Genomic DNA, 15207 nt, shown 5'->3' on the forward strand with positions numbered 1-15207 from the left:
GGACCATCCTTAGCAACACCATTCCTTGTAAGTTGTGCACTTGTACAACCACTCAAGAGAGATTCAAATGTCACCAGCAGATTAGCAGAGAACCCACAGCTAGGTGTTTGGTTTCTATTGGTGGTGCACAGAAACTTTATTCCACACATAGATGGGAAGGATTAGAGGAAATGTTGCCTGTCAAGTGTTTGTCCAATCTATTCAAATATCTCCACTGATGGGACTTCTTCAACCTAACCTTGGAAGCCTATTCCAGAGCTTAACTATCCTTATAGTAAGAAAGTTTTTACTACTGTCTAACCTAAATCTCCTTTACTGCAGATTAAGATAATTAGTTCTTGTTTTACCTTCAGTGGACATGGAGAACAGTTGATTCCCATCCTCTTTAGAAAACAGGCCTTCACATATTTGAAGCCTGTTACCTATTGCCACTTCACTCCCCTTTTCTCACGGCTAAACATTCCTCATAGGTCAGATTTTCAAACTCTTCTGTCATTTTATTGCTCTCCTCTGGATGCTCTCTGGTTTGTCTTTTTCTTTCCTAAATCCACAATACTATAGCTGAGGCTTCACCAGCACTGAATAAAGTAGGGCAATTACTTTCCATGTCTTATATACAACTATCATGTTAATATGTGCCAGAATAATATTAGCCTGTCTCATTGCTGCATCAGATGGTTGACTTGTACTAAATTTCTGATCCACTGGAAGCTCCAGATCCTTTGAAGTAGCACTACTGTCTAACCAGTTAGCCCCTATGTTGTAGGTGTGCATTGGATCTTTCCTTCCTAAGTGAAACACTTTGCCCTTATCTCTATTGAATTGCATCTTGTTATTTTCAGACCAATTCTCGAATTTTTCTAGGTCATTTTGAATTCTAATCTTTTCCCTCCAAAGTGTTAACAGCTGATCCCAGCTTGGTGTCATCTACAAATTTTGTAAGAATGCTCTCCATTCTATTCCTTAAACATTACTGAAAATATTCACTAATACTGGGCCCACAACTGCCCTTTGCCAGACCCTATTAGATACACCCTCCAGTTTGACAAACGAACCATTGATAACTTCCCTGAGTGCTGTCTTTCAACTGGTTGTGCACCCACCTTACAGCAGAAGGCCAATTTCCATAGTTTACTTATGAGAATGTCATATGGGATTGTGTCAAAAGCTTAGGTGCTTACTCTGAAGCTATGTCTACACTAACAGGTTATTTCTAAATTGTTATTTGGGACTTAGTATTTCAAAATAAGTTATTTCAAAATAGCATGTCCACACTACAGGGAAGACTCAACATTAGTCCAAAGCAGGCTCCCTTAATGTGGATGCACAACCTTGACTTACAGCCGCACTAGGGAGTAATTTCTTTGAATGACTCTCGGAGTATCTTGAAAGAGCAGCAGCTGAATATCCACATTGACTTTATTTCAAAATAGGTGTTATTCCTTATGGAATGAGTTATTATTTTGAAATAACAGGCTTGCTGTGTGGATGCTCCTCGTTTTTTCAAAATAACTTTGTAGTGTAGACATAGCCTGAGGGTGCTGCAGGGCTGGAGCAACTACAGGGAAAAATTAATGGGTGCAGAGTATCCACTGGCACCAAGTTTCGCCCTCTGTCCTTCTCCCCACGCCTGTTGCATGCCATTAGCCCTGCTTACCAATATCTCCCTCTCCCTCCAACACTGCTAGAACTCTGAACAGCTGATTTATGGCATTCAAGCTCTGGGAGAGAGGACAATGAATGGGGGCAGGGCATGCTGAAGGCAGAAGGTGGGGAAGTATGGATGGAGTAGGGGCAGGGTGAGGTGGGCACGGGTTTGCAGGAAGGGGAGGAATGGGGCCAGGGCCTCAGGAAGGGGGGGTAGGTGGGAGAGGTTAGCACCCCCCAGAAAGTTAAGAAATCAGTACCTATGATCAAAAAAGCCTTATTAAAAATCAAGTTACATTACTTGATTATATGATATAAACCAGTGGTCTCCAACCTTTAACCATTTTTTTCAATTTAAGTGCAAAGTAAGATCTACCTCAAACCCAAGTACTCTTGCCCCACTTCCTTCATGCCTCCTCTGAGGCCCTGCCCCTGCTCCACACCTTCTCTAAGGCCTCACCTTGCTCACTCCATCCCCGTTCCTCCCTGAACCTTTTATTTTCACCAGGCTGGGGTAGGGAGTTGGGGTGCAGGCTCTAGTATTGGGCCAAAGGGTGGGCTTACCCAGGGCAGAAGACTGGGGACCAAGAGGTGTTTCAGGGTGCAAGCTGTAGGAATGAGTTTGGGTGCAGAGGGACTCAAGTCTGGAGCAAGAGGTTCATGACTGGTGGGCACCACTTAACCCACCCGGAAGCCATCTCAGTTAAGGCAGGCTTACTCCTGCCCTGGCCCTGCACCACTCCTGAAAGCAGCTGGCATGTGCAGCAGTGGCTCCATGGCACCATATGCTGGCCTTCATGTACGGGCATTAAGCCCACAGCTTTTACTGGCTACAGTTCCATTGATCAATGTAAGCTGCCGGAGTGGTGTCTGTAGGTAAAGACAGCATGTGGAGATGGCCCCTGCTCTCAGGCCCCTGTCTCTCTCAGGGGCTGCAGGGACATACCAGACACTTCCAGGAGCAGCAATTACCACAGGGATAATGACTCCAGCCATGACAGGTTTAGCATTTTAGAAGTCACTATTCAAAGAATTAAATGTAAGTGTAAGAGAGAAATGAAAATAATGAAATGCACAGACCAGTCAAAACCCCAAATACTGCACTTTGCAAGCAGTAAAAGAATGAACAAGCAGCCCCCACATGTGTGTTTAGTCGGGAGATGAGAGTGAGGGACAGTGTGTTGGTGAGAATCACACACACACACACACACACACACACACACACACACACACACACACACACAGTGTGAGACACAGATTTGCATTGCCAAGCTCCCTCCATCCCCTTCTCTCTGTGTGGAGATAGGTACAGAAGTGGAAGGACGGACATCCCGACATCAACATCCCCCCTTCTCCCTCCTATACCCTGCACAGCAAGCAGGAGGCTCCCAGGGAGCAGCTCCGAGGCAGAGGGCAGGAGCAGCATGACAGTGAGTAGAGGGGCAATGGAAGTGCTAGCACTTGATAGCTTCCTGGCCAAACCAGTCAGGATCACCTCTCAGAGGCTCCAAGATCAGAGGGAAATCCTGATCTACTAGTTGGTGACCATTATCTACATTGACTATTCCTTTTAATCACATTGTCTATGTGCTTGTTTAATACATTGTTCCAGTAGCTTTCTAGGCATCAAAGTTAGGCTGACTGGACTATAATCAGGCCCATTATCTATGCAGATGCCACAGCAGCGTAAGCATGGAACCCATCATGGACCCCATCATGGACCCCGTTGAGCATCAAAGCAGTAGGATGATGATTTTTAACCTTGGTGTGTCTAATGCTGGAGTGTGCCAAGACCATATCCAGGTCCGCTGGAACAAGTAAGAATCTCAGATCATGAACATACTCTTCTGTGAAGCACTTCAGTTGAGTGCCTGGCATGTGCCACGGACATTTGATCCTTTGAACACAGTAGATTACAGGTTTGGGTGCTGTCAGACAGGTACAGACTGGTGGGACCGCATTGTTCTGCGGGAATGGGATGATCAGCAGTGGCTGCAAAACTTCTGTCTGTGGAAAGCTACTTTCACTGAAGTTTGCCAATTGCTTTCCCTTCCCTGAATTGTTTTCCCTGCCCTGCTCTGACATGGCAATTGCTCTCTGGAAACTTGCAATGCCAGACAGCTACCGGTCAACTGGGAATCAATTTGGAGTGGGGAAATCTACAGTGTGGGCTGTTGTGATCTAAGCCAAGACAATTGATCCCCTCCTATACAGAGAATAGTGACTCAAATGTGGACATAGTACAGGGTTTTGCCATGCTGGGGTTCCCTAACTGTAGTGGAGGCGATAGATGGAATACACATTCTCATCGTGGCACCCAACCACTTTGCCAAGAGTACATAAACTCGATGGTGCTGCAGGAGCTGGTGGAAAACAAAGGCCATTTAACATGCATCAATGCGGAATGGTTGGAAAAGGCGCATGACTCACGTCTTTAGGAACTTCTGCCTCTTCGGTAAGCTACAAGCTAGAACTCACCTGCCTTCCCCCTCCGGAAAATTACAATCTGAGATGTTGAAATACCAATAGTGATCCTTGGTGACTCAGACTAATCCTTGACTCCCATGGCTCATGAAGTCGTACATGGCTGCCTGGACCGCAGTAAGAAGCAGTTCAACTACAGGCTAAACAAATGCAGAATGGTTGTAGAATGTGCTTTTGGACATTTTAAAGGAAAGGTTCCATAGTCTACTTACCAGGTTAGAACTTAGTGAAGACTACATTCACAATTATGAAGACGCAAACAGCAGGCTGCCAGCACAATGGAAGAGTAAGGGGGAAATGTATCTGTCGGGTGTGGGAGGAAGAGAGGCAGAGCATCTAGACAGGGATTTTGAGCAGGGCAATAAGGACATCTCAGCAAGGGCAATCCAAATCAGAGAGGCTTTGAAAGACAGTTTTATGAATGGCCAGTTTTAAAAGTCATGCATGAGGTGCCCCGGCATTCAGTGTGCTTGCCTATAACTCCCCTTCAACACAGGCAATAGAGACTGCCATTCATAGAATCATAGAACTGGAAGGGACCTCGAGAGGTCATCGAGTCCAGCCCCCCGCCCTCAAGGCAGGACCAAGCTCCATCTACACCATCCCTGACAGATGTCTATCTAACCTGTTATTAAATATCTCCAGAGAGGGAGATTCCACCACCTCCCTTGGCAATTTATTCCAATATTTGACCACCCTGACAGTTTGGACATTAGGAAAAAATTCCTATCTAAACCTCCCCTGCTGCACTTTAAGCCCATTACTCCTTGTCCTGTCCTCAGAAACCAAGAGGAACAAATTTTCTCCTTCCTCCTTGTGACACCCTTTTAGATATTTGAAAACCGCTATCATGTCCCCCCTTAATCTTCTTTTTTCCAAACTAAACAAGCCCAGTTCATGAAGCCTGGCTTCATAGGTCATGTTCTCTAGACCTTTAATCATTCTTGTCGCTCTTCTCTGTACCCTTTCCAATTTCTCCACATCTTTCTTGAAATGTGGCGCCCAGAACTGGACACAGTACTCCAGCTGAGGCCTAACTAGTGCAGAGTAGAGCGGCAGAATGACTTCACGAGTTTTGCTTACAACACACCTGTTGATACAACCTAGAATCATATTTGCTTTTTTTGCAACAGAAATCATGTGTTTTTATGTAGGGGGAACAGAGACAGAAAAGGAGTCCACAGCAGGAACTTTCGGAGAGAGAGGGAGTAATCACAATTGCAAGGACAGCCCTTTGTTGCTTTATGATGCATTCCTGAGGGCTGAGTGTGATTCTGCCCTTGACTTCTTGCCCATGTTCATGGGCCCCTGGGAGAGGAGGCTCAGGAATCCAATGAGGAAGAATGTGAGTCCGCAATGGCTGGAGAGGGTGCCTGAGCATGTAGGTGTCCTGGAAAACGACTAGGTGGTTCATCACATCCGCCAGGGAGGATAAGACTCTTTTTTGATGCTTTACTCTCCTGTCCTCAAGCTCTGCTCGCATCTCCTCCAGCAGTTTATTCCCCCCCTCACTTAAGCACTTCCTGTACAAATGGGTGGATTGCATTTGCTCCTTGAACATGTCATCTGTGGTCAGTTTTTGCCTGTGGATTCGTGCCAGCCAGACAGCTGGTGGGGCTTGGGGAGTGTACAGCAAACTCACTGCTATTCCTGTTGTATTGAAAAGTGAAGGGTAGACTTTACAGGAGATCTATTGTGGAGTGTAAAACCTAATCTGTTAGAACAACAACAAGGTCTGTCTAAAGACAACAGGAATGTGTTTATGTACAAGGCCACAGTTATGGTTTTAAGCAGCCACTATGCAGCAGGTACCTCACAGATCATATCCAATTGCCTTAAAACAATTTTAGCAAGATACAAATTGTGAACTAACCAGAAGTGCCCTCACCAGGCTCAGTGCTCAATTGTGAGATATTCTGGAGGAGATTGTCTCCAAGGTTATAAAAAGTTCTTGGCTTTCTGTGACATCGATTGCCCTGCTCACCATTATCCTCTTCTATGCCGTCCTCCATGCTGCTGCCCAAGCATCTTGGGAGAACTCCATGGACATATGTTCTTATGTAACTCATGGTCAGTTGTACGCTGCTCAGGAGTGCTACCTGCTCTGAGGTCTGCTCACCATGCTAGACACACATGAAATAAACTTCAAATTTTCCTGGGGCTTTTCCTGTTCACCTGGAAAGCAACAGAGTTCAAGGTCCTGGCCAAAACAGTTATTGCAAAGTACTGTGGGACACCTGCTGGAGGACAAGAACATCGACTTTCTAAGTGCTGCATCTGCACTACCATGAAGATGACTAGGCAAGGTTGAATTTAGTGGTCACTCCTTGTGCAAGCAGGCATGGAGAAATCAACTTTAATGACCCCTAAAGTCGACAGAATAGGTTTGGTGGTGTGGACTCATCGTTTAGAAATTTGACCCAATGCGGCTAAGTTTGACCTAAAATCCCAGTATAGACCAAGTCCAAGTAATTTTTAACTTATTCTTTTCTTATTTTAGCCTCTGATCCTACCACATTTTCATTGACATTCACACTAGAGACAGACATGTAGACAAAAAGCCTCAAACCTTCAAAAATTCTCTCTCCTTAAGCTCCAAAAAAATAGGATGCAAATTACTTTGTCATGTTATCTTTACTGTAAACCTTCTAAAGAGGTCATGAATATGAAGGAGGGCTAATGCACAATAATTCCTATTAGTATAAATAGAAATCAACAGGAAACAGACCAAAAAGTTCAACTACATTTTCTCATCCATTTAAAAGAGTAGCTCAATTAAATTCATCTGCTAGACTGACTGTTGCTAGAAAGTGTTGCCCTGTTATACAATCTAACCAGGAGGTTCACAGCTTTAACCTTCTGCTTCCAAATGTCACACACATATACTTATACCAACTTTTCTATTATTTATTGTCAGTATAATAAGTACAGTCACTGTTCCACAGTCCATGTCCTCCGAGTCATTACAATGTGCATAGATCAGCACATGAACATATAGACTGTCCTCTTAAATCCCCTAGCAACTGATAGTTTCTCTTTACTTTCTTTATATGGAAGTGCTTTCTATATAATGCAATGACAGACAAAAGAGAATCAAGTACAATTTTTTTTAATAAAGATATAATTACAAAAAGGTAAAATCAGCTCAGGAAAGGCAAATTACTTTAATAGATCAGTTTAGACATTTCACATAATAACTCACATCCATTTTAAATACTATTACATAAAGCATGGTGAAGAAAGGAATTTCTGCTGCATAATTAGAAAACTCACAATACAACTTGCCAAAAACCAAAACAAAGCCAAATGAAAATAAATACAGTCCATGCCAAACAGTACAAAAATGAAATCAGCAGTCTCTCAACATGAAAAAAATCCTCTTCTTCTTTTAGTATTTTCCCATTCTAGTACTTTGTTCTGTAATTGGTGTGAGGCTAACTTTAATTCAAGGATTGCTGAGCAGTTCTGATTTTGTTCTATTAAAAAGCAAAAAATATAAACTATTAAACATGACAGAATTTCATTTTAAGTGAGTCTTTTATACTATCCATTGATAAAGATGCAATTAGAACTACCCATCACTAATTTTAAAGTATTTTAGTAATTTCTAACACTGATCTAGAACCTCACATGGATGAACAGCTATCTGTACAGAAGAAATGTTAACCGGGGCAAAGCACTGAAAGCTAATGTATGTTCTCCAAAGCACAAACATTTTATAGTTTAATAATGAGTTTACCCTTTGGTGTCTGTCTTTTCACCGCTGCAGTCCTTGGATTTATCTTCCTCCTTAACATCTAAAAACAATTAAGGAAAACACACAGAGTCATGCTTGAAATATCTGAAAGGATTCCAGAAACATAACCTAAAACAATTTTCTTAAGACTGAGAGAAAAAAATATCAAGAAACCAAGCTGCCTATTCATGTCTTAGACCTAATTAAACAAACAACTTACGGGAAAAAATGAGGAGTCCTATGGCATCTTAGAGCAAGGCTACTCAACTCTGGAAGCCCCAGGAGCCACAATGATACTCTCAGCACATGCTGAGGGCTGCAACTTAATTGTGGTTGTGTATACGTGCAAATATATGAAAATAGCTTATTTTACACTGAGAGGCATGAATTCAAAGTGCTTCCCATAATGCTCCAGGGCTCCTGGGAACTCCTCCCTGGGGGCTAGAGACGCCAACACCCTGTACCCATCTGTTCCAGCCAACCCGTCCGCTTGCGTCTTTCAATGCTCACCCCGTCTGGGAGATGTTTCGTTGTTGTGTAGCGTGTTACCAGTGGAAGCCATGTTCAAAGGTTCCCACCCGTGGGCTGAGTGTTGAGACCCGTGTAAACCCAAACCGCCCTGCAGGCCACAAACAAATAGGCCATATGCAGCCCGTGGGTTGCATGTTGAGTAGCCCTGTCTTAGAGATTAACAGATTTATTCAAGTATAAGTTTTCGTGGGTAAAGCCTACTTCATGCCTCGATTTTGCAGATGCAGACTAACAAGACTACTCCTCTGAAACATACCATACCTTATGTCTTCAGCTACACAGAACTTTTTTCATTTACATCTACATTAGAGCTATACAAATTATTGGCTTCAGGATTTGAAATCACAATGACAAAAATATGCAATTAAAACAACACTCCTTGTCTGTAAGTACTGTTTCAGAATCTATACAAGTATTCACTCAAGGATCATTTCAACAGTTAATTTATTCTTTGTGCTAGTGGTTGTAGAGTATCTTACCAAGGATGTTAAGAACTAGTCGACTATCTGATAAGCAAATGCTTATCAGATAGTTGAGTTGACTAGTCGATTCCACCCCCCTTGCTGCCTCTATCAGAGAGAGGCAGCAAAAGGCAGGAGATGCGGGGGGGAGAAATGTTCTTCAATGCGGCAGTGCTGCGTGGAGACTGGGGTCAGCTGGGGACTCCCTAGCTGACACTGGGCTCCCTGCGGCATTTCTGAGGAACCCAGAGTCAGCTGGGAAGTCCCCAGCTGATCCTGGGCTCCATGTGGTGCTGCCGCTTTGAAATGCTGAGTGGAGCCCAGGATCAGCTGGGGACTCCACAGCTGATCCTGGACTAAGAGCGCGGCATTTCAAAGCGTGCAGAGCACAGGTTCTGGGGAAATGCCGCACGGAGCCCAGGGTTAGCTGGGGAGTCCCCAGCTGACCCCAGCATCCATGATGGCACTTGCACTTTGAAATGCACAAGAGCCCCCACTGGGGACTTTTGTACATTCCAAAGCTGGTATGTCATGTGCAGCTCAGGGCCAGCAGGAAGTCCCTCTGACTCTGGGCTCCACATGAGTGCTTATGCTTTGAAATACACAAGAGCCCCTGGGGGCTATTGTGAATTTTAAAGGGTAAGTGCCTTAACGGAGCCCAGAGTCAGCAGGATTTTTCCACTGGCCCTGGGCTGCAGGTGGAATTCCTTATTCCTCTTTTGAAATGTACAAGAGCCCGTCCAGGACGGGCTCTTGTACATTTCAAAGGACGACTGTGGAAGTGCTTATCGACTAGTCGATGGAAATTCCACTGACTACTTAACTAGTAAATTACTTGTTTGTTAACATCCTTTTTTCTTACTGCTCACAAAATTCACTTTCAGATACAATCCTATAATGGATTGGAAAGAACAGTTATAAACGACATTATACTCTTACCTGTTTTTTTGTCCTCTGCCTCTTTCTTGTCTTCTTCTATTCTGGCCTTTTTTGCTCCTTTCTTATGATCTGCAACATTTCGTCGTCCACCCTCCCCTTCATCTTCAGAATCAGAGAATTCTTCATCACAGGCTATCCGTTTATCAGAGGCTCGAACTAGCATTTAAAATTTTGAATAAAGATTAAAGAAACTTCAAACAAACAACACAAGAAAGTTTAACTGCAATAGGATTGGTTTTGAGCAACTGGTTAGGAGACGAACAGCAATTTGTCCTCTAATCAAGGGATAATAGAATAATGCACAAAATGTTACAAGATACCCTGGGGTTAACTCTTAAAAACAAAGAAATGTTACAAAGACAAGTGAAAATCAGCTTATTTGGTACTTCTTAAAAAGTACTGAACAAATTTAGAAGATGACTAACTGCAGCGGGGAAAAGAATTATGTTTACCACAGTTAGGCAACAGATTTAAGATGCTAAGAAGAGACTGTGCAGCTACTGCTATGGAGATCATGAAAAATTAAATGAGCAGTTATCTCTGAACATCCTTATTCTGAATGGTACCAAAGTATCGGCTAACTGACTAATCAAATAGTTGATACATGATTGCATCGACTATTTGATTAGTTGATAGGATGCCTCCACCTTTGAAGTGTAGCAACAGCCCCAGGGCTGGTACTACACTTCAAAGGCCAAAGCGCCAAGGCCTGGGGTCAGCTGGGGATTCCCCCCGCTCACCCTGGGCTCTCCACAGCACTGCTGCAAGGAGCAGCTGACCCTGGGTTCCATAAGGTGCTGCTGCTTTGAAGTACCTCCTTCTCCCTCCCCACCCCTTGCCGCCTCTATGTGATAGATGCAGCAAAGGGAGCAAGGGGAGAGGTGGAGAGGGGTAGGAAAGCAACTAGTCGACTATCCTGTTTACTATCTGATAAGTATTTGCTTATAGTCGACTAGTCCTTCACATCCCAAGTTCAGAAATAATATCAATCTTTACAATTCTATGACTCATACAACATAGGCCTTATATTAAAAACCAGTTAAACCTGTTGTAATTGATTAACAAAGAGATCTGGCCTCATCTCATATCTACCAAATATCCAACACAACTCTGTAGATTTTTGAAAAATTCTCTCTCATTTCACTGTACGAGCTATGTTTATTCATTTAATGATGTTTCTGAAGGGACGTGGCATTCAAAAGCTTAACAAGTTGTAACCCACATTCCTCTTGGGTTTGCTGTTGTTCTGGGGAGACTTCTGGAGTCAGATATTACACCCTGACCAAACCCTGTTCCTGCAGCAAATTTAGAACAAAAGGGAGCCTCTTTGATGCTCCAGATCGCTGATCCAGGTAGAAGCCAGGTTAGGGTAGGCTTAGGCCTAAATCAGAGCAGCTGATTGAGCTCACGTACCTAGAGGCCCAAAGGGCCCCTATTCAGATACTGGAAGGAAATCTCTAGGGGCTGGATCTGTCAACCGGAGTGGCAGAAAATAGCTAAAACAGAGATGAAGATTGGCCCAATACGTCTAAAATGGCCTTACTCCAGGGGCATATTCTAACAAGACACCTAAAGATAACTTTTCCTACTAGAAATGCGTTTGTCTGGATCTTCTCCGTCCTCATCTCCACTGTCTTCATGAACAGCATCCTCAGGAATGGCTTGCATCTGTACTCCAGGTGCATGAGGCAACATACGCAAGTTCTCAAATAAGCGCTGTCTGTAGGTAAAGTAGCCAATGGGAAAGTTGTTAAAAATAGGGAGAGAGAACAAACTTTTCCTGCAGTTTCTGAATATTTAATCGTAAAACATTGACTTATAAAATTGTTACGTTTTTCTTTTTTTGGGGTCAAACCTGTTGTACAGTGGAAAGAGGCAGGTTTTTCTTACTAGAAGGGAGCATCGCTCCAATAATTACAGGCTCCCTAGAAAAGTGGCAACCAAGGATGGTATTTTACAAAAGACTCTAATGCTTGAAACTATGGCCAAAACTAGACACAAAGCTCATGACACTATCTACATTTTTTTTGTTAGTCTGTAAGGTGCTGCAGGACCACTCTTTTTAAAGTTAGTTATTTCAGATATTAACATTCTGCTGCCTCATGACTAAACCATTATAACCAGCTTGCCAACAGAGTGGCCATGAACCACTGTCTTATGCCCACCATTATTAGTTTGTCACAACAATGCACAAAAAGTTTAGCCTGACTATCTTTCAAGAAGGAAAACTAACAATTACTTTATCTTACAGAGAATGGCAGTGATCTTTTCATTCTTACAGATATAGAAATTGTTTTGCCATTATTGCTGAACTAAGAACAAAGTATTTTAATTATACTCATAAATCCTTACATATAACATGAACTATTGGAGCGACACAAAAAGACACTTCTGTAGGTGTGTTACTCAGAATAAAAAAATGGATGTTTCTCGAATACAAACGTACGCTCTTTAACAATGACCCAAGATGTTTTAAAATGACTTTAACAACCCAAATAATTTGCATGAGGTTAGATTTAAAATTACAAATAAATATTTTCAAATATTGTCCTAAAATTTATCTTCCTATTCTGTTATTAATTCAGTGTTCTGGGTTTCCTCTGCTAGAAAGGAGATTACAAATTCCTGAAGCAATTCTACTTTACTCCGCTTACAGATGTTTGGCATCATAGAAACAGAACCCTGAATTCAGGTCAAAGCAAATAATTTTTTCATATATTTTTATACCTTTCATAGTAAATACCGTAAAGTTGTGAGTATAGGGCACACTTTTTTTCCCTTTTTTTTAACATCAAAGTCGGGGTGCGCATTATCCATAGGAGGTTTTTTTAAAAAAGTTTTAAATTCACCCTCGGCAGGCACGAGCTGGGCAGGGAGGGGGTCAGGCAAAGGCTGGGCTGGGGCGGGGAGGCCCGGCAGGCGTGAGCTCAGCACGTGGACAGCTGGGCAAGGGAGGCTCCCCCAGCAGGCACGAGCTCTGCACGCTGGCAGCTGAACGAGGGACGCTCCCCCGGCAGGCGTGAGCTCGGCGTGCCGGCAGTTGGGTGGGAGAGACTTCCCCCTCCTGCTGGCAGGCAAGAGCTTAGTGTACATGAACTCAGCTGGGCAGGGGGACCCCGCGGCAGGTGTGAGCTCAGCTGGGCAGGGGGCCCTTCCTTCCTATGCATACCTTAAAATTTGAGTATAGATAAGAGTTTAGTTTATTCAAGAATGTTGACCTTTAAAAGGCAGATGCGCATTATACATAGGTGCACATTATACTCGAGATTTTACGGTATTCCCTGTGTTCAAGCACAAAAGACCTCATGTTAATGGAAATAGGATAGATCTGCACCAGAAATGGAGGGCAACAGGATTTGAAGGCAGTTCTCAGGAGAGTCTGCAACTCATGTTTGGTGCTACTACAATTCTTGTAAAAAACAATCAAGACTAAGGGGGCTTACTTTTTGAAAAATCAGTATCACATTGGTAAATACTACTCATTTAAACTCAATCGATGCTTCAAAATGAAGGCAAAGCAAATTATTTCTCCCTAAAATATTAAAGGCATCATCGCGACAAGTACTACTATATAAATAAAAGGAGATAAAGATGAGGTTAAGAACATAAGAATGGCCATACTGGACCAGATCAAAGGTTCATCTAGCTCAATATCCTGTCTGCCAACAGTGGCCAATACCAGATGCTCTAGAGCAGGGATCTCCAAACTTTTCAGCCCGAGGGCCGCATTAACTATCAAACAGCAGTTCGGGGGCCGACTACACACTTGAGGTCCAAATAAAAAACAATCAAAACATGGATGTTGTTTTTAATTATTTATTTAATATTATTTTATTCAGTTATTATTTAATAACACATTGATACACTACACATGAACACCTGTATTAGTGTGAATGGTGAAATTGTTTCCTGGATGCCAAAATAGCAGACATTTCTGGCTTTAGATTTGTTGTCCCTAACATCAACAGTGACCTGAGATTATCATCGGACAAGTTTGTTCTCAAATTGTTCTTCACGTATTTCATTCTTGAAAATGTTTGTTCACACAGGTATGTTGTTCCAAAGATTGAAAGGTACCTTGATGCAAAAGTTTTGACATTAGGAAAGTCTTCCTTGGGCAAAACCTGGTAAAAACCCACCAGTCCTATTTTGAACTTGTCCCTAAGGAGGTCATTTGCTTGCAACTCAATGACTTCCAGCTGCAGTTCATCTGGGCAACTGGCCACATCTGCTTCAAATGGGTTTTGAAACCATCTCACTTCTTCTGCCTTTGAATCCAAGTCAGAAAACCGCTGCTGAAACTGCAGCTGGAGGTCTTTGATGATCTCGCATGCAAATGACGTGGGGAACTCAGCTGTTGCTTCAGCCACGAAGACCTTGCACTGCTGAAAGTGCATCAAGTTGTTGGCCTGTACTTGTTCCAAAAACAAGACAAGTTTGGATCTGAAGGCCTTTAGGTGGGTGTATAGATCAGAAACTAGATTTTGCTCTCAACTGGCAAACTGTGATCAAAATAATCAAGTCTTGAACCAGCAGCAAACCATTTAAAAACTCCGCCACTAGATGGCGTTATATCATCTCATTGACTGTGAACGGAAGTAGAAAAAGTAAGCAGCGAATAAGGTTTTGCAATGTAATGATCGGTTGGAAAACATAACGCACTACTGCGTGCCTCTATTTTAATTCGGTAAAAACATAACGTCCACGTAAGCGGCGGCTGATCTTGGCAGGATACACGTAAATTTCCGTAATTTTTTTTCCATAGACAAAAAGGTCTCCACGGGCCGGATGAGAGGGCCTCGCGGGCCGCATCCGGCCCGCGGGCCGTAGTTTGGAGACCCCTGCTCTAGAGGAAGGGATCACAACAATCTCTCCCTGTGACCCACCTCCAGAGAAACAGAGGCTAGGGATACCATTCCTACCCATCCTGGCTAATGGGCACTGATGGACCTAACCTCCATGAATCTATAAAGCTCTTTTTTGAGCCCTGTTAAAGTTCTAGTCTTCACTCCATCCTCTGGCAAGGAGTTCCACAAGTTTGATCAGATAGGAAATTTATAAAATATTTCCAACACAGATTATGATTTTCAGAGATTCCATTATCAAGGTAGGACATAACTACTTACTTGATCTTTTCCATATACTCTGGTGTGTTCTGATTTGTCATATTTGATGGACTAATATGAAGTTTGAAGTCTGGTCCAAAATACTCAAAATAGTCATTGTATGGCAACTCTTAAAAAAAAAAAAAATTTCAGCCACCTAAAAAAAGCTTTAACAAAACCCAAAAATAAACAAACAACCCCCTCCCCCCACCAACAACCACTTCCACCACCATCTTGCATACAATACATAGGCTGCACCACAGGACTTTAAATAGCATACTAGCAAACTTCAGATATTGCATGA

The 15207-nt window shown here is 42.9% G+C and overlaps 1 protein-coding gene across 1 annotated transcript in view; it reads right to left on the reverse strand.

Moving 5' to 3' along the window:
• Positions 1-7224: 7224 nt before the first annotated feature.
• HDAC2 (histone deacetylase 2) overlaps positions 7225-15207 on the reverse strand; it is a 39161-nt gene continuing 31178 nt past the window's right edge. Inside the window, exons 10-14 of the mRNA XM_075924001.1 lie at positions 14925-15033; positions 11388-11518; positions 9799-9954; positions 7871-7928; positions 7225-7607 (exon numbers count right to left, since the gene is read on the reverse strand). Of these exons, the coding sequence (XP_075780116.1) occupies positions 7577-7607; positions 7871-7928; positions 9799-9954; positions 11388-11518; positions 14925-15033 (485 nt within the window). The 3' untranslated portion in view covers positions 7225-7576. The remainder of the gene's footprint in view (positions 7608-7870; positions 7929-9798; positions 9955-11387; positions 11519-14924; positions 15034-15207) is intronic.

This window comes from Pelodiscus sinensis, chromosome 3 (assembly GCF_049634645.1).
Source record: "Pelodiscus sinensis isolate JC-2024 chromosome 3, ASM4963464v1, whole genome shotgun sequence".
NCBI classification, from domain to species: domain Eukaryota; kingdom Metazoa; phylum Chordata; order Testudines; family Trionychidae; genus Pelodiscus; species Pelodiscus sinensis.